This window comes from Heliangelus exortis, chromosome 13 (genome assembly GCF_036169615.1).
Source record: "Heliangelus exortis chromosome 13, bHelExo1.hap1, whole genome shotgun sequence".
Taxonomy (NCBI): domain Eukaryota; kingdom Metazoa; phylum Chordata; class Aves; order Apodiformes; family Trochilidae; genus Heliangelus; species Heliangelus exortis.
In genome coordinates, this window is record NC_092434.1 from 18,861,475 (window position 1) to 18,879,975 (window position 18,501).

The window sequence follows — 18,501 nt, forward strand, 5'->3', positions numbered from 1 at the left end:
TGGCTTTAACAGTTTATTTAAAATAAGTTTTGTTACAAAACAGGATTATTGCCTTTTAATTATTAAAATACATAGAAACATCTAATCTTATAAAAGGCTAAATTTATTATTATTTTTTTTAAATATATGTAGAATACACTGTGGAAGAGTGAGAGGAGAAGGCTGCAGAGCCATCAGTGCATCCGGGTGGTTACTTGCAGCAGGAAGAAGCAGACCCAGCGTGGGTGAGCAGGGGAGCCCTCCCATGCCTCTCCTAGCTGCCATCCCCATGCATAATCCAACAGGCTTTTGGGCTGGAGGTTTGGATTTTTCGGTTGCTTTTCCACTTGTTTTCTACTCCATGACCACATAAACAGGGTGTAAATATTTCAAACACTCATCTTGACCACAGTGTGATCTCTCTTGACAAGACGTGCAATGGGACAGGGGAAGCCCTGTGACTGCTCTCCCACTGTCCTGCAGCAGCTGCTGTGGGGCCCTCACAGCACCAGCACCACAACGAACAGCAGAACAGCAGCTTGGCTCATGCACAGCACAGGGGCACCTTCATGCAACAACTACGGGAAAGGAGCCGCTGGGATTTTTTTATTTTTTTTTTTCTGGCTTAAAATGAAAGACGGGAGGCAGCTGCCTGGGCACAGCCATGGGAGGAGCCAGGGCCAGGCCGGGCCCCGGGGGCAGCGGGGACGGATCTGGCGTCTTGCCTGGCTCCGAGCCCACCCTTCCAGTTACAAAAACAGAGCTGGAGAAATGGAGGGAGCACCCAGCAGCTCCCTGCTCTGGCTAAAAATCCTCTGTCCAGCAACAGTAAAAAGCCACAGAGCTGAGTGTTGGAAGGGGCAGATCCTTGCCCAGCACCGTTGACCCCCATCCTGAGATGGGGGCTCTGGCTGCTGGGACACCCCTCCCTCCCCTGTGCCATTCCTGGCGAGACCAACACCCTCTGGTCACAGGTCCTGGTGGGCGGGAGCACAGCACCAGGGCTTTCCGTGTGTCCCAGCAGCTGGCTCTGCTGTGAGGGGCAGGGCTGGCACTTGTCACACCGGCACTGGCCTCAGCTTCCCTGGGGGGAGACAGGCAGGGGTCACACCAAGCAGGGGACACGGCCATCACTGTCCCAGACCCATCTGACTGCATTCCAGCAGGTACCACAAGCATCCCCACCAGCATCCCTGCCCTTCCCAGGAAGTGGGATTGAAGCAGTGCCCGCCTGTGTCCCCGGCCAGAGGCACTCACCTGGCAGTCGCAGTTACCCCTAATTCAGGCTGAAATTTGAAAGCAAGAGAGGTTCAGGCTAAGGCCACTGTCAATGCCCTGAACCATCACTCTCCCCAAGCCACCGGCAGTGCCTTTGCACCAGGGTGCTCTTGGGGAAGTGATAACCAGGCTCCCGATGGCTAATTAGCCATTAGTTAATGAACTGATTACAAATCAGCTAGCTCTCCCACAAAGGCTTTGCTGCCAGCACCTGGGAGGGTTTACGCTGATGGTGGGACCATCCTCTGATGGAGACTCCTCCATCTGGGTACCCAGGGTGCAGAGCAGGGCCACAGGGTCCCAGCACCCACCTGAGGTCTGGAGTTTCCTGCGGATGGAGGAAGAACGCCCGGAGAGCTGGCCTGGGCTGGGGGACGCGTGGCTCCGGATGGGAATTGCTGCTGTCCCTGGTGAATCACCCTGGGGGAGATGGGACATGGCCCTGGGGTCAGCCCAGCCAGTCCCCAGAGGAAGGAACTGGGACAGAACAGAATAGGGAAGGGCTCGTTCATGGGCAGCTCTCACATAACAATGCCCAAATGTGCTCTGGGGGTACCATGGGGCTGCTGCAAAACAGGGCATGGGAGAGCCCAGGTGGCAGCATCTGCATCTGCTGGAAGCTGCTGCTGGGGGATGACAGAGATGCTTCCAGGGGGACACCCTAAAGCCAGCAGCACTGAGGACCACATGGGGGGGAAAAACAGGGGGACCTAGGGTGAAGGGGAGGAGGAAGGGCACTGGCAGCCCTTCAGTTACCTCCAGATGCTCCTGGCTGGGCCAGGAGATCAGCTCAGCCTTGCGAGAGACAGGGCCCAGCTCCACGGAGCGAACCCTCTCAGCAAACTTGAGGGAGCACAGTGTCTCACTGGTGTTCTTCTCAGCTGGGGAGACCTGTGGGGAGGCAGGAGCAGGCAGAGAGTCACCCTGTCAGCTGCCTGCCCTGGAAGCACACTGGTGCTGGGCAGTGAGATGCTATTATTAACCTGCTGCTCCATCTGTAATGGAGCCAGTGTCTGGGCCAGCTGGATCCCCTGTCACCAACTGTCCTGGTGCCAGGGACAGGCAGGAAAAGCTGCAGCAGGTGGCAGGGCCTCTGGCACCCTCCAAGGGGGACAGGGAGGTCACAAGGATGACAGAATGATGGAGCAGCTGCATAAAACCCTCCCAGCAAGAGAGGGGATGGGGAGATGGCAGCATGGACAGATACTACGTCCACAGGGAGAGTATCCATGTGCAGGCAGGACAGTGGACCTCCAAGGTCATCCCTCATCCTCTGTGGTGCAGAGATGGGGACAGATGGTGCAGAGATGGGCATACAGCCACAGCCCAGATGATGTCCCCACGACCAAGTGTGGTCTCCTGATCCCTTGGTCCTGCCCCCAGCATCCCTCTGGCCTGCTCCCCAGCACCAAACCCACCCTGACACCACAGTGACCTGCCACAGAGCCACGAGCAGGGGCTGGCCCCTACCTGCACCATCATAAGGGTCTTGCTGTCACCACTGAGAGAGTCCTGCAGCAGGTAGGTGAGCTTGGAGTTGCGGAAGGGCACGTGGCCCTGGCGGGAGCGCAGAGCATAAATGACATCCCCCAGTGCTGAGAGGGACTTGTTGATGTGCTGAGCCTCGCGGAGCCGGCTGCCCTCTGCGCCCGAACGCCCGACCCGCTCCGACCCCGCCAGGTCCACCAGGTTCAGCTTCCCTGGGGACACACAGCCGAAAATCCCAGCTGGCATCAGTGACCTGGACACCCTGGGTGACCTGGACACCTGGTGAGGGGCTTTGCCACCTGGCACCCACCTGTGGTGCGGAGCCCGGTGCTGCGGTCCAGGCCGTGGACGGTGACAATGAGAAGGGCGTGGGAGCGGGAGCTGTGCTCGTTCAGGTTCGTGTACTCTGTTGCCCGGTTGATGTGGCCAAACTCAAAGACCTGGGGGGAGCCCAGGGAGGTGTTGGGGGTTGAGGCCAGCCTGCCTCAAGCCTGCCACCCTCCTCCCCACTGTTCATGGACCCCTGGGGATGTAACACCAGTGACAGTCCCCTATGGGGTGCCTGGCTTACTGGGGTGATGACCACCTCAGCCTGGGTGATGCAGGGAAGGCAGAGGGTAACATTCAGAGCACTATGGTGACAGCCACCTTCCCGCTGTCACCCAGGCCCCATGCTTTTATTTTTAACCCCCTGCGGCTTGTCCCATGGGACAGTGACTGTAACTTTGCACCAAGGGACCTATTTTGGTCTCTGTTGCTCCCCAGTGTTTCAGAAATACACCTGAATCTAGGGGTCCTGCACCAGAGACCTCCCCAAATCCTGGCAGCCCTGCTGCCCCCCATGACCCCGCACCTTGTTGATGTCCTCCACACTCTGCACCCTGAATTCAGTCAGCCCAGGCACGTAGAGCTGCCCACTGCCGTCGGGGCACAACTTGATCTCCAGCTTCTCCTGTGGGTCTTTCCCCAGCAAGTCCCTGGGCAAAGGGGAACTTGTCACCATCCCCACCCCAGGGAGTGGACAGAGCCTGGTTCCCCTCCACTATCACATCCCCACTGCTCTGTGCCAGGGCAGAGCAGCCACTTCCTCCCAGGGGTCCTCCACATCCCATTTACAGACCTTGGTTCCCCAGACTGGACCACACTCCCCACCTCTGCTCTTTTATTGCCATTCCTAGTCCCCATTATCCACACGGATGTGCCCCTGGATTCTCCTGCCTGCACCTGGGCAGGGGAGGAAAGTACTTCTCATGGTGCCAGCTCTCAGTTAGTAATTTTGAAATATTCAAGGAGGAGACAGGAATGCCCTGGCTGCAGCATCAGGCACAGGGGGTGATGGCAGGGCTGAGACCCTGAATAAACTCTGTAGGTAACAGAGCTTGAAAGGGCAGCTTGTACCATAAAAAAATCAGAAATACATCTTTGCTTGTCTAAATCCAGGGCCCAAGGCCCTGGGAACAAGCTGCAAGGGCAAGGCAGGGCAGTGGGGACAAAGAGAAGAGCAGGATAGGGTGATGCCCCCCAGTGCCAGGCCCCTTACAGCTCTGCTCGCTCCCTACCCCAAAAACTGGGGTACCCCCCAGTTGTACCTGAGTGACTCGTTGTAAATCTCCGCAGCGCTGACACTGATGGCATAGTCCCAGTCAGCTGATTTGCTTCTCACCTCAGAGAAGAGGAGCTGCAGGGCCCGCTGGTTGATCCCTGGGTTTGCTGCTGTTCCCTGATGGACAGAAATGCAAGAAACACTCTCTTGCATTTTATTCTGCAGCGAGTGACACCAATGGTTTAGGGTTGGTTAGCTTGGTTTAGGCAGGGTGCTGAGACAGGGCACCACAGGATGGGAAGCTGAGGAAGAAGAGGGAAGTAAAGGCAGGCAAATTCACCTCCATTGTGTAGGTTTTTCCTGCCCCCGTCTGCCCATAGGCAAAGATACAAACGTTGTAGCCATCGATGCAGGAGGTGACCAGGGCTTGAACTTCCTGAAACACCTGGGGGGGAGTAGGGAGTGTCAGGAGAAGGTGGCCCCCTCTCACTTGGGCAGTGTGGACAACTGTACCCACCTCCTCCTGAGATGCCTGTGGGGGGAAGACCTTATCGAGCTCAAAGGACACCTGCTTCCCCTTATGAAGGAGGTGCAGGACGCCGTCATCATCCGCATCGAAGGTCACTGCGTTGGCTGCCTCTGGGCCCTCACCATCTTCCTTCATGATAGGGCGGACTCGCCCGAAAACTCGGATGTTTCCTTTGAGGAGGGATGTGTGTGTGCACAGGTGGTGTCAGCCCCTGCACACCCTGCAGCCACCCCACTCACTGTCATACACCCAACAGATGAACCCCGTGTCCTGCTGCTGATCAGTGCCTCCCATTGCCAACCCCAGCACCTTAATGGGATGCAGAGCAGGCCAGCCTGCCCCTCCCATCCCCCACCAGGGTCACGCTCTCCCGAGATGGATCTTGCAGCCCCAAGCACCTTTCAGCCGCACCAGCTCGTTGTGACATTTCTTGCGGAGCTGCAGCTCCCGCCGGTACTTGCGCAGCAGCTCCTGGTTGGTGCTGTGCACATCTGCGATAGCCTGGCCAATCTGGCGGGATGGAGACCAGCGGTTCAGTGACCTCCCCAGCATCCCTACCCTCCACAGAGAGGAGACAGAGGGTGGTCGTTGGGGTCTCACCTCGGCCCTGGCGCTCCGCAGGGTCTCCTGGAGGAGCAGGGGGAAGTCACGGACCTGCCGCTTCAGGCTGTTGTAGTCATGGGTGAGGGTGCGCAGTGCCGGCTGCAGGGTCAGCAGGTTGGTCCGGACGCCTGCAAGCATGAGGCAGGGTGAGGGGCAGGGGATAGAACACCACTGTGCCAGCCAGGCCACCATTAGAGCCCCCCTGGCCCCTCCTCACCTGCCAGGTTCTCGTGCACTGCCTTCATCTCCACCTGGGCACGGGAGAATGCTTCCTCGATGGCACGATTCTTTTCCTCCTCCATCGCCTGCATCTCCTCCAGCATCTGCCCGTGGGCTCGTTCCAGCTCGGTCTCATACATGGTGATCTGGGGGGGTGATGCTGAGCTGGTGACCACCCACCACCAACGCCACATCACCCAGTGAGCAATGCACAGGTGGGAACCAAGACAATTCCTGATTCACAGCTGCTGTGCTCGGACCTGAGCTCGGAGCTGAGCTGCTGTCTTCTGGGAGTTCTGCAGCTGCTGCTCCATCTCCTTCAGCACCTGCCGCTGCATTCCCACTTGCTCCTGCAGGTATTGGTTTCGGGACTGGCTCTCGCACAAGGCTTGCTTCATCTTGACTGACTCCACTTCCACTGTCTTGATGAGGTACTGGGGGGAAAAGCACCCAGAGATGGGGTGCATTGGGAAAGCGGCACCTGAGGGGCCCAGGCTGGGCTCATTTACATCACAGTGCTGCACTGATCTGCTGCTGAGGGTAGAGGGATGGGTGGAACATGCAGGAGAGATGCAGAGCCTAGTGGTGCCCACCTTTATCTGCTGGGGCTGGGACTTGAGGCTGGCAATGGTCTCCTGGCTGTCCCGCAGCCGCCGACTGAGCCTCTCCTCCTCCTCAGCTCTCTCAGCCAGGGAGTCCTTGAGCCTCAGCTCCACCTCAGCCAGGCGGTTCGTCTTCTGCTGCACCTCCAGGTCCAGCTCTGCCAGCCTGGCCCGCATCTCCTCCACCTCCCGCTGCAACCCAGACAGCCGTTCCCAACAGCCCACCCTTCTACTGACCCCAAACAGCACGGGCCAGGCGGTGTCACCCCTGGGTGCCTGTCACCCCTGTGTGTGCCCATCCCCCAGCCAACGCTGCCACATCTCACCTGGAGGTGGATGCAGTCCTGGCATGGTGCTGGCGGCCGCTGCAGCTCCTGCAGATCCCCCGCCATCACCTTCATCTCCTGACGCAACCGCTCATTCTCAGCCACCAGCAAGTCCCGGTGTTTCTCCACGTCTGTGCCACCCTGCCAGGGAGGGGATGGTGCCCGCTGCTGCCTAGGACCCCCAGACTGCCACACTGGGGATCCCCAGCCTGCTGACCCCCAAGACCCTCAGTCTGCCACGTTAAGGACCCCCCAGTCTGCCACATTGGGAGCACCCTATTCTGCAGCATCAAGGGACACCCCCTGCCTACAGAACTCCAGAAGCTCCAGTCTACCATGCCAGAGAGCTCCATTGTGGTCATGGAGCACCCACTCTGCCCAGGGACCCCCACTCTGCTGCCCCAGCAGACCCCTAGCCCCCAGAGAGAGGGTCTTTTGCTCCCCTCTGGGGTGCCAGTGCCAGGGAGCCTTTTCCAGCTGCATCCCAAGGCCACTGGTTGTGACACTGCATGGGACAGAATTTTCCACAAATTTTCATCCCACTGTGTCTCACTTTTGGCACGCGGGGTCACAGCTGTGACCCTGTGATCCCCCTGCCACTTGCCCCTGCCCTCCACAGGGTTCCATAGCTTCAGTGTCCCAGCCCAGTGGCAGCTCACCAGCTCCGAGTGCAGCCGGCTGATCTCCTGTGCCTGCTCCAGGAGTTTCCCCTTCAGCATCTCAACCTGTCAATACAGGCAAAGTTAACCAGGAGGCATCTCAGCAGCTTCTGGAGCAGACCCTGTGGTGCCACCCTGGCCACTGACGTCCAGTCTGGCTCGCGCCATCCTTATGCCTTGATTTTTCATCTCACTCTGAGCACCTGATTCAAATGAGCTGAATAAAATGAGTGCTAATGAAAGACTCGCTTTGACCTTGTTCAAGCAGGGGTATAATTTGTTCATGTTGAACATTAGCAGAAACCATTATTAAAGAAAAAAGAGCATCATCTTTGGAGAACGAAAAAAACAAATCCATCCACAATTGTGTTTAAAGAGCCAGGAGTGCCCTGTCCTGCCCTTGCTTTGTTTTGCCTTTCCTGTTTTTCTTTCTAGGAAAGCTATTTTGGGAGAAAGATGAAGCAGGAGCTCTTTGAGAAATCCACGTATTCAAGTATGACCAGAGGATGCTCCTCAGCCACCCCTATCCCAGAACCTGCCCACCCCCTAGGCACCAGGCTGCCATCCCTGCAAAACCAGGTGGATTTCACAAACATTCCTTCTTTTTGTGCAGGGACCAGTGAGACTCTCCCCAAAATATGCAGTTATTCAAACGAATGGCAGCAGCAAATGCTTGGCAAAGCCAGTGGTCTCTGGCAATCTGTTTTTCTGGGATCACCCACCTGCTCCATGCCTCCTCACTGTGCCCAAAACCCAGCGGCCACTGAGCCAAAACTCACCCTGGTGAGAGCTGGACCTGGATGTGCACTTCACCATCATCCCCCAGATCCCAGCCTGGCTCCTGGATTCCCAGCAGCCAGAACTCGCTGCACTGCCAAACCCCTCGCTGGGATATGGGAATCTATTGCCCCATCCCAATAACCAGCTTTTCCTAAGCAACTGTGAGCCATAATTTAGAAACTGCTGATTAATACCAACAGCAGACGTGCTGACATGGTGCTGCAATTAATGCCAGTGAGTTATTAAGCCACGCCCTTGTGGCAACGGCAGCTCAGCAACAGCATCTCCTGCACACCCCATGCGTGGAGAACACAGCTGGGGGTTCTGTGGGGAGCTCCAGCCACTTATGGCTCTGAGCTGTGGAAGGCAACAGCTCCTTGCTGGCACTGGGAACCCCTTCCCACCGTGGCCAGTTCTGCTCCATCTGTGGGGTCGGGTGTGCACCAAGTGCACCGACTGCAGGCTCGGGTGGGAAAATCCCATTTCCATATTCAATAAGGGAGATTATTAGGGTATTTTTCTAAAGTATTTTAAAAAGAGGTGAGGGATAAAGAAGACAAAGTCACAGCTTGTTACAGGGAAGCCACCACTCCAGAAGGTACCCATGCACTGGAGCCTGCCCCCAGTCCCCATGCCAGCAGCGACCAAAAATGCTACATCTCCTACCTGCTCAAGCATCTCCAGCCACATCCTGCTCTCAGGAGGATACAGGGACTCCTTGGCAGCTGGATCTGGTTGGAGCTGTGGCCCAGCCATCCCTGAGCTCTGGAAGTTGGGATCGGCACTTCGCTCCAGCCAGCCCTGGCTGCGCTTTCTGATGAACTGGCCGGTGCAGGGCTGAATCCTGCCAGCACTCATGCTTGTGTCATGCAGAGCATGCCAAGCAAATGCAGGACAATTACCTCCGCCTTTTTGACACCCGTGGAACAAGCCAAACCTGACTGTAACAGCTTCCACAACAGCCACATGCAAATCCCTTTACGAGCAGCTGGAATTTCAATCTCCTGGAGATGACCCAGGTCCTCGCATCAAGGATGCAGCAACGTGGGCACAGGAGGTGGTTATGGGGGGGGTTCTGGTCACAGCAGCCAAAATGTTCTGCCCTTCAGCAGACAACTCTGCCTTCATGCTCACTTTGCACCTCCTGACTCTCGGAAGTCATTAGCAATTAATCCACTGGGGTGGTCTAACGAGCTTATCCTGCACTGGGAGGACAGATGGTTGCTGCAGGGCTGTAACCCCAGTGCTCAAAGCCCTCTTGGCCACATTGTGTCCAAGGAGCCCTGCACCCTCATTAGTGTTATCATGGTGTGACCACAACATCACCCAGGGGGCTGTAGCATCCTGACAGAGACACTGCTGATGACAGCAGGATGGACACAGTACCAAGGAGCACCCCTATGCACCTGAGAGGAGAAGCTGTTATGGGATGGAGATGCTCCTTCCAAGTGAGTCCCTGACTAACTGCAAGCCATGGTACTCTGGCCAAGCCACAGCCTGAAGCAGAAGACCCTAGTGGACCTCTTTTTGTCCCCCTGTCCCTACTACCTGGCCTTGCAGCTGGAGAGAGAGGGAAAGCTCATCGCTCTCCCGGGCAGCGAGCTTCTCTTGCAACCCCAGCAACTTCTCCTGCAGCTGCAGCTTCTCCTCCTGTAGATTAGCCATGGAGACCATCACCTTCTGGATCACTGGGAAGGGCCGGGTGGCCAGCAGGCTGGAACGTTTCCCACCACAGAGCCGCCCTCCTGTAGTGGGAGCAAAGACAGAGCCAGTCAGGACTGGGCTGCGTCACCGGATGACAGCTATGGGAAGGGTTCCCAGAGGCTGCTGGAGACGGGAAGGTGGGAAGCCAGGATTGTAGAAATCCCACAGAGAGCAGAGACAAGCCAAGAGATGCATCCCAGGTGCTACAGTGTTGAGCATGGTTGTGGTCCAGCCGGGTGAGCCCCTGCATGGGTGGGAGCCAGCAAAGGATCTCAGGACGTAGCACAGAGCCTGCCCCCACGCCGAGATGCTTCTGCCTCACTCAGGTAACAACCACCTTCACCACAGCACTCTGATTCATCCTGACAGCCTTTTTTCTGAATGAGCAGGTGCCAGTGGAAAGCAGGACATGATCGTGTTATTAAAGACTGCAGTACTACACACAAATATAATGGAAGCCAAATTAAAATTATACACGTACCCTGAATTGCAGTACAGCCTAATCCTTCTGCCCTTGGCTTGCTGACCTTTCTAGTATTATTTTAAACATAACTTTCTGTGTGCTAACAGAGACGCTGGTGCTGGCAGCAGCCAACCTGGATACACATCAGAGCCTACAAAATGAATCCCAAAATGACTTTGTAGTTCCCAAGAAGAAATGAACTGGCCTGACTCATTCCCAGTGTGGGGATGAGGCACTGTGGCAGGTGAACTGGCAGCTAGGATCCTGGTGGCCCAGAGCCCTTCCCTGCCTGCCATGGATTTCAGCCACTGCCACCAAGAAACCTGAAGTTTTAGAGGCAGGAGGTGACATGGGGAAGCACTTTGCTGCCTGCAGACAGATGTTGGATGGTTCACGAGAAACATCCTGAATACATGAAAAAAAGGCCGTTTTGCCTGTGAATCAGACTTTTGGCTTTTAAAATGAGTTAAAGAGCCAGCAGAGTGGGCAAAAGAACGAAATTCTGGGACCATACCACAGCTCTCCTGTTGACTATGTGCCATGGAACTCATTTGGCAACACTGGCAAAGGAGATTGCTGGATTTCATCTGCCTGCCTTGGGCTGGATACCCTGAAACGGCACCAACAGGACGGGGGTTTTCTTTCCATGCCAAAAGCCCAGCCCAGCTCAGCAGGGGACTGTGACATTCCCTTTAAACCCAACACACAAAAAACACACCCCATAACTCCTAAAGTTAACAGGATCAGCAGCTCTCCCCCTCAGGGAATGTACAGAGGTAAGACAGATGAGAGGAGGCTCCTGCGGACACACCGTGTGTCTGCACACACCATCTGAGCTGGGACCAGAAGCAGAGCAAGGCTCAAAGCCAGGACACCTAGCTTCACCTCAAACTGCTGGGCTGGTGTGATCTCACATGGAGAACATGTTCCATCATCCTCCTCCTGCAAGAGCAACCCTGGGAGAGGAGATGGCAGCCAAGCCTGCATGACATGTAGCCCTGGAGGGTCTGAGCATGGCAGGTGTGGCACAGTGACCCTCCTGCTTTCTAAAATGCTCAGAAACCTGTTCAGAAAGGTGGCCATGTCTGTGACTCTGCTCCATTGCCACGCAGGGTCCTTGAGCCTTCTCACCAGACACCCTGCAGCAAGGATGCAGCCAGGGACCACAGGGGAGGAACCCCAGCAAGCCTGGACAGCTTGGTCCTGGAGTTGAACAATGGGAACCCATGAGGACTCACCCACCTCATGTAGCCACTCTGTGAGCACTTCCACAGATGTCACATTTTCCTGAAGAGGGAGTAGGGAGCAGTGGGTTTGCTGGTGTCCACCTGCTCTGTTCCCCTGGTTAAATAATTCATTGCACTCCTGGTGCCACCCGGCAGCTGCCCAGTGTTTGATTCCCACCAAGACCCAACCCCCCCGATGAGCTGCACGTCTGTGCACCCCAAAAGAGGAGAGGTCCCCCTGGTATCCCCTGGCAGGAACCGGGTACCCATCCCATCACATCCCAGCTCTGCCTGTACCTGCTTTCTCCAGGTTCATGGTGGATGTTGCTGGTGCAGCAGCTGCTGGCTGCAGGGGGGATGGCAGTGACTCCTCCGTGGCTGCTCTCAGTATCTGCTGCCCACTCTCCTCTCGCTGCTCACCCGCTGTCTCCCGCAGGGCCTGTGGCCACAAGAAGGAACAGGATGGAGAGCTGGTGTCCAGTGACCATGCCCGTGGTGGGGGACACAGTGCTGGCAGCTGGCATTCACCAGGCTGGTCAGGAGCAGGGAAGAGGCCACAGAGGATGAGGACAGTGGGACTCTTCAGGGGATTTTGGTGTCGGGAAGCTGCCACGATGACCTTGCATTATTACTTTTCATTCTCCCCATAAACAACTCTTGCCCTCAGCCTGGTTATGCTGAATATTACCTATTTTTCTTTTTATGGCCTTAAAACAAAGACCCTGGCTGCAGGCAGGGCTGAATATGAAGCTGCTGAGCTGTGGCTCAGGTAATTCTATGTCTCATAGCATGAAGCACAGATCCAAAAAAACCTCCAAAACAAACAGAGAGGAAATATTGAATGAGGGAAAAGAATACAGAAAGGTCCCAAATTTCTGTATTTATTGTATCTATCAGTGGCTTGCAGGGAAAAACAATTCCCCTGGGCCTGTGATGCTGAGGAAACCTCTCTCACCCTGGCAGAAAGGTGAATAGTTGGTACATGCCAAATGAGCCCCTGGGAAGGAGGCAGGGAAAGTATCCTCCAGAAAAGGTGACATGATATTTGAATCGCCGTAAGGGTTTTGCTGGAGGGAATTAAGCAAGGCTGGGGTGACATAAGGAAGTGTTTGCCTTCTTTTAAAAGGAGAATTTAAATTATTTACACAAAGCCCAGAATGAACCGGGGTTCAGGAACATTATTGCAGTGTCCTGGCACTGGCCCCACCTCCTTCATCTTCCTCTGTGGAATCCCAAAAAGAATATTTGTCTCAAAACAGCCTCCCTGACAAAATGGACTTTGTGCTTGGCCTTATTCACGAGCCATTTGGACTCTGCTGTCTCAAGAAGAGACCCTCATTTGGGTAACCACCCTGATAAACAGGGCTTGATTCTTGCAAGAGCAGCCCCTCCTTTAGTGGCCATCCCAATAAGCTGAACACTGTCCTTGCAAGGGGAGCTGTGTTTGCTGTCACCCTGACAGGCAGGACACTGTCCTTATGCCATAAGGGACAGGGGCAGGAGAGCTGCACCCTGCGGAGGCAGTGACATCCTGTGTGTGCCCTGGGGAAAGCCACTGAGGAGGGCACATGCACAGGAACAAGGGTGATTGCTGTGTCACCCCATCTGGAGGGGCCCAAGTGGACACCTGGCTGTGCAAGGTATCCCAAAGCCCCCCCGAAAAGGTGGGGCCAGGGAGCACAAGAGGCACACTCGGAATGCTGGAAGTGATCCTGCCATCCAAGGACCACAGCTTCCTACTGAGACCATGGCTGGATCCAAGGGTGGTGATATTTTTCCTATCTCATCTTTATCCCCCTCTCTCTGTGTCTCTGTTTCTAACCTTATCTCAGCACATAAGGGTAACATAGTTTCCAACTTTGTTAAGTTTTACTACCCATTGCTTTGTTATGTTTTGTTAGCTGTAACCTGCTATTTTGAATATTTCCTTATATTTTTGATAAGCTGTAATCCATTGCTTTGAAAGTATCATCATTTCCAATTCTCATAGCTATAATCTTACATGCTTTATAACCTTACTCGCTTTTAAGTCAAGTAGTGTTTTTATACAAACCTCCTGAGTAATAATCTTACTCCGGAGTGCCGCACAGAGAATTCCCGAACTTAATCTTGCCAAATTGGTTGTTGAGAGAGGTTAATTAGAGGAGGATTGGACCCAGCCACACCTAGGCTCCTCTCTGGAGGGATTTAGAAAGCAAGGGCATCTGGTCTGAATCTCCCTGGGCCGACCCCTACTCTGGGGACCTCTCCCTGTGCCCACTCTGGGATGTAACTCTGTACCCACCCTGTAGGATGTGATATTTGGTTTGGCCCCCACATCTGGGACCCGTGCTCACTTTGTGAGATGTGACAGTGCTGCACCCACCCTGTGGGTTGTGACACACTCCCACTGGCAAACACCATCCCAAGGCACTGCATGTTCTTTCCACCCTTCTGCCTACATCACCCAGGAGTGTCCAGAAAATGTAATTCTGGACTGTTTCCCAGCATTTTTTGATGCTTTCTGACTTTTTGTCCCCACTGAGGCTACACCTCTGACCAAGGCACATGGTGCAGGGCAAACGAGTTGCAGTGCTGGGAAGCACCAGCCTAGCACTCCAAAAATGCCCTCCTGGCCTGAACAGCCAGCTCAGTGCTCCTCACCTGGAGAGCAGGGCAGAGCCTACTGGGGCTCACAGAATCCACCCAGCTCACGCTGAGGATGTTATGGTGAAGCAGATATGGTGGCAGAGGAAGGTAGGGACTGGTGCCTGCTCCACTCCCAGTGGAGAGTGTGTCCTGCCCGTGGCCTGAGACAGAGCAAAAATCATCACTGGACCAACCTGGGAACACAGCCTTCAGCCCTGCTCAGCAAACCCATATCCTCCTCCATCCCACTGCCACCACTGCACGGTGGAGATGGTGCACAAGTTTTATTTAAAAACATTAATTTGGTTAATTAGAAAAAATTAGCCTCAACAACCAGTCAGAGATTGGTTGCCAGCAACTAGTAATGAGAATTCAGGGTATAGCATCTGTCCATTGTCTGCAGCACCAGATCTGTCCCCATACTGAGGACATCCCACCCTTGCCCCTTGTCAAGCCACTCAGCTTCCTGTGATCCTATTCTGGGAAAACTGCCAAAGCTGTCTTGCAACACCGAAACCGGACAGACGGACTCTGCCAGCGTCACCTCCCTCCACTGCCCCCAAATATTTCCTTAATTTGTCACACAGCCAAAGCCAAAAGCAGACAGGGCAACAGTTTCCTGACTTTCCAAGCCACACAGAGGGAAAAGAGCATTTTGAGGATCTTCCACAGCTATGTCCCAACAGGACCTGCCTGGGGATCCTGTGCTCCACCCCATCCACAGTCTCTGCCACCACTGTGGGCAGCCAGATGGTTTCTTTAACAGACAGGAAAAAAAGTCACATTACACAAAGAAAACCCAAATAATGCAATTTTTCCTCTAAAATTATCCAGAGGTGCTTGGGCCCGAGGTGGATGCAGCATCTGGAGGGAGATGTGACTGACTTCCAGTCAGTCAATCCCACTAGGCTTTCTTCCCAGCCTGGAATTAGCTACATTTTGTGCATGCTGTGAAAACCGAGGTTTTCCAAAGAGCTGGTGGGTGCCCAGATACGAGACCATGAGGGCATGGGCAGTAGCAGCTGCCAGGAAGAGCAAGTGCTAAAAAAAATAAATCCCATTTTTGGAGGCTTTGATGGTAACCAGTGTTTGTCTGGGCTGGCTGAAGTGCCAGGGAAGAAGCAACGCCTGGATAAGAGTCTGCCAGCACATTCAGGATGGCAAACACTGAAGCCAACAGCAAAAAAAAAACCAACTGGGGGGAGCAGGCGAGGGAGTCCGGGGGTTGTGAGCCTCCCCCTTGGCTGAAACCCATCCGCACCAGCAGCAGGGAAGTGGGAAGGGCTGCTTCCCGACAAGAGGCTGCAGGCTGGGGCAAGCAGCCGCCCGCCCGCCTGCAAAGCAGCTCAGCGGCAGCCGAGAAAAGCCCTCGACAAAACTCACCTCTAGACAGGCTCTATACTCTGGGCAGAGATAAGGAGCCTGACAATGAGCCGGGGCCAGCGAGAAGAGAGGGCCCCGCGTCTTCCCTGCCGTGGTATCACTCCATTCTCTTTCTTGCATGTTAAATTTTAGTCTTTCTCCCTAAGCTTTCCCCTAGAAAGGGTCAGGAGGGTGATGCAGGCAGCTCTCTCTGCTCACCCCCATGCCTGCTTACAGCTTTGTGCTTGCATCCGAGTCTCAAATCCCAAGCTTCATCCGGAAAGAAATGTGAAAAATGCAGACTGGCCTGTTCCCAGCCTCTCCTTCCCCAGGCATGAGCAAGAGCGTGAGTGCAGTAGGCTGAGCCCCACCAGGAGAAGAGGAGCCCCCCCCACTGTACTCACCGGCCACAGGAAGGTCCTTCGTCTTCCAGGTGGCTCTGATGGAGGGCCTGGATCCCAGATCCCAGTTTTTGTGGGATGTGATCATAGCATAGGGGTCGAAAGCACAGAGACACCTCTGCGGATAAGTGCAAAAAAGGACATCTCAGCCCGCCTCAGCTTCCAGCTGGGAAAGCCCAGGGGACTGTACTGGAACCAGACACAACGGTGACACCGACCCTCAGATCCCTCAGAAAGTTGCATTTCACTCCTGGGGCTCCCTCCGTTCTCCCGGCGGATGTGACACAAACCGAGACTGTAATTAATTTACTCATTCCTGAAGCCTTTCCAGGCTCCTCCTAAGCGCGACTCGGAGGTTATTTGTCTCCTAACGCCAGAAGCGCGGGCGGCTCAAGGGCAGCGCTGGCCCCCGTGGCCACAGGACCGCGACCGGGGCTGCCTCAGCTTGAGAAGCGGGAGCTGCCGCCCCACCCATGCCGGGGGTCCCTTGTTCTCCGGGCTCCAACGGCCTCGGGGGGTAGGGCGGCCTTAGGCGGGCGGGGCGGTCCCGGTCCCGTGTCCTGATTTCACGTCCCTGACTAGGTCCCGGTCCCTGTCCCGATCATGGTCCCACGTCCCACTGCCATGTCCCAATCCCCTCTCCCAGTACCATTTCACGCTCCCGGTCCCGATCCCTCGTTCCGGTCCCATCTCCCGGTCCCACGTCCCCGTCCCGCAGCAGGCGCAGCCCCGCCTCGCCGATGCCAGCGCCGGTCCCGGTGCACAGCGGCCCAGCAACGCCCCGCTCCGCGCCCCTCTGGACCCGGTGCCGATCCCGATCCCGATCCCTGTGCCAGCTGCAGGCGAACGGCGAACCGTACCCTCGCCGCCGCCACGGGTGCTTCGTGCACCAGACCCTCAGACAAAGGCAGCCTCGGTCCGGCCCGGTCTAGCTCGGCTCACCCTACGCCCTGTCGGTTGCGGGTGCCGGTGCCGCCCCGTGGGTCACTCACCGGGCTGGGGGTGGGGGGCGGCAGCGGCCCGGCCCGGCCCCGCCCTCCCCAGCACTTCGGTAACGGAAACGCCGAGCTCCGCCCCGCTCCCGTTGCCATGGAAATCGCCGAAACCCCCCGATGGGCGGAGGAGGCGGGGCTTCCCCACCCTCTCCCCCGCACCGGGCAGGGAGCTCAGGGGAAGGAGGTCCCCGGTGCTACCCCACCCCTCCTGCGGGAGCTCAGGGCAACCCAGGGGTCCCCTCGTCCCTTCTCGGGGCGTCCTCTCCCCCGTTCTCCCCCGACCCCCACTGTCAGAGCCCTGGAGGGATCCCGGGGTGACCTTCATACCCCTGAGGTGTCCCTGGCCCTTCCTCCTCCAAGTCCCGGTGCTCTCTGGGGAGCCTTGGTGTACTCTGCTCCATCCTGGCCTGGCTCATTTAGGTGCTCCAGCACCAAAACCCAGCATGGCTGCAGCTGTAGCACCATGGATCCAGGGATGGTAGAGATAGAGTCACCAGCACCACCAAAAAGGTGACCCCATGGTTCCAGTATGTCAAGGACCAGAAGTGATAAATCATGCCCTCACCCTCTGCCATGTTCCCCACTGCTCCTGAATGCTGGTGCCAATGTCAGCTGGTACCTCAGGCTCCCTGGAGCCTGGAGGCCCCAGATTCCACCAGCAAAACAACCTGTTTCCAACCCACAGGCATGAGGAAAACAGCACGAGATGCACCGAGCCCTCTGCAAAGGCCCTAGTGTCAGGCAATAAAAAGGCCTGCTTTAAATATGATTTATAGGCATTTTTAGGATGTGATTTGTGTCTCCCAGTCTACACCACACACACAGTCACTATGTCAGTGGCTGGTTTGGGTGACACAAACTCCTCATGGGTTGGTCATGATAATCAACTGGCAGTACTGGATATTCCCACAATAAAACTTGGCATTTGCAGCAGTGAGTGCCAGGTGCTGATGGCTCATGTCTGCAAGGCTGACCCAGGCACAGGGGTCCCAGGTGGGTTGGGGGGTGAAGGGGTGGTGGCCCTGTGGGAGACACAGGTTTGGTGGCAGCTCTATGTGGCTGGGGGTTTCCACCCTCCACTTCCCACCTCAAGCACAGCCTTTTGCTCACTCCTGGCCAGCTTTGGAATAGGATTCAGCCCTGTCCTGCTGGCATTTCCCTCTTGGGCATCCTCAGAGGCACCCCCAGGACACACCATCCTGTCACCTGCCATGAGCCAGCCCCATCACAGATGAGGGTGATGGGGAGTCCGAACAAACTGCTCCAGCTCCCTGGCCCAGTGAAAGGGGCCTAGGAAGGGTGACCCCCATATCCCCATGTCCCTGTGTCCCTGATGCAGCAGCTCACCTCTGAGAAGCAAACACCAGTGCAGCAGTGAACACTCTGCAAACATGCAGCCTCTGCAGAGCCAGGTCCCCTCTGTGCTTAGGCTGAGGGTTATTTGCCTTCCTAGATATGTCTGTGTGTTCCTATAGACACATGTACATATCCACATCTCTGTGTCCCTAGAGGCCCTAAGCAGTTGTGCTGATTTGCATAAATCCCTATTATCTGTGCAGTTCCTTCTGCTGGTCGGGTGATAACATCGACACCTCTAAAGCTACTTTCTACTTTTCAATAGAAGCTGTAATGATGTAGCATCACTGACTTCATTTACAAACTGTGAGGGTAAAATAAATGTTTATGTAAATTGCTTTAACTGGCAAGTAATTTCCT

At 55.7% G+C, this 18,501-nt stretch overlaps 1 protein-coding gene across 18 annotated transcripts; it reads right to left on the bottom strand.

Annotated features, from left to right (window-relative positions):
* On the bottom strand, window positions 1-16,852 carry KIFC3 (kinesin family member C3). Of its 18 annotated transcripts, none has more exons than XM_071757326.1 (21): window positions 16,440-16,811; window positions 15,794-15,908; window positions 11,697-11,838; window positions 9,555-9,751; window positions 7,227-7,292; window positions 6,568-6,708; window positions 6,233-6,433; window positions 5,900-6,073; window positions 5,638-5,785; window positions 5,418-5,548; window positions 5,216-5,327; window positions 4,806-4,987; window positions 4,629-4,733; window positions 4,335-4,465; window positions 3,599-3,722; window positions 3,056-3,185; window positions 2,728-2,957; window positions 2,014-2,148; window positions 1,569-1,677; window positions 1,237-1,265; window positions 1-1,063 (listed from the first exon to the last, which is right to left on the bottom strand). In XM_071757326.1, exons 3-20 carry the CDS (start codon window positions 11,713-11,715, stop codon window positions 1,261-1,263), a joined length of 2,340 nt encoding a protein of 779 aa, XP_071613427.1. In that variant the 5' UTR covers window positions 11,716-11,838; window positions 15,794-15,908; window positions 16,440-16,811; the 3' UTR covers window positions 1-1,063; window positions 1,237-1,260. The 18 variants fall into 18 exon arrangements, with proteins under 18 accessions (XP_071613427.1, XP_071613428.1, XP_071613424.1 ...); XM_071757327.1 differs by lacking the exon at window positions 16,440-16,811 and adding an exon at window positions 16,009-16,318; XM_071757323.1 differs by lacking the exon at window positions 16,440-16,811 and adding an exon at window positions 16,009-16,318 and having other exon boundaries at window positions 4,335-4,507.
* Between the last annotated feature and the right edge of the window lie 1,649 nt (window positions 16,853-18,501).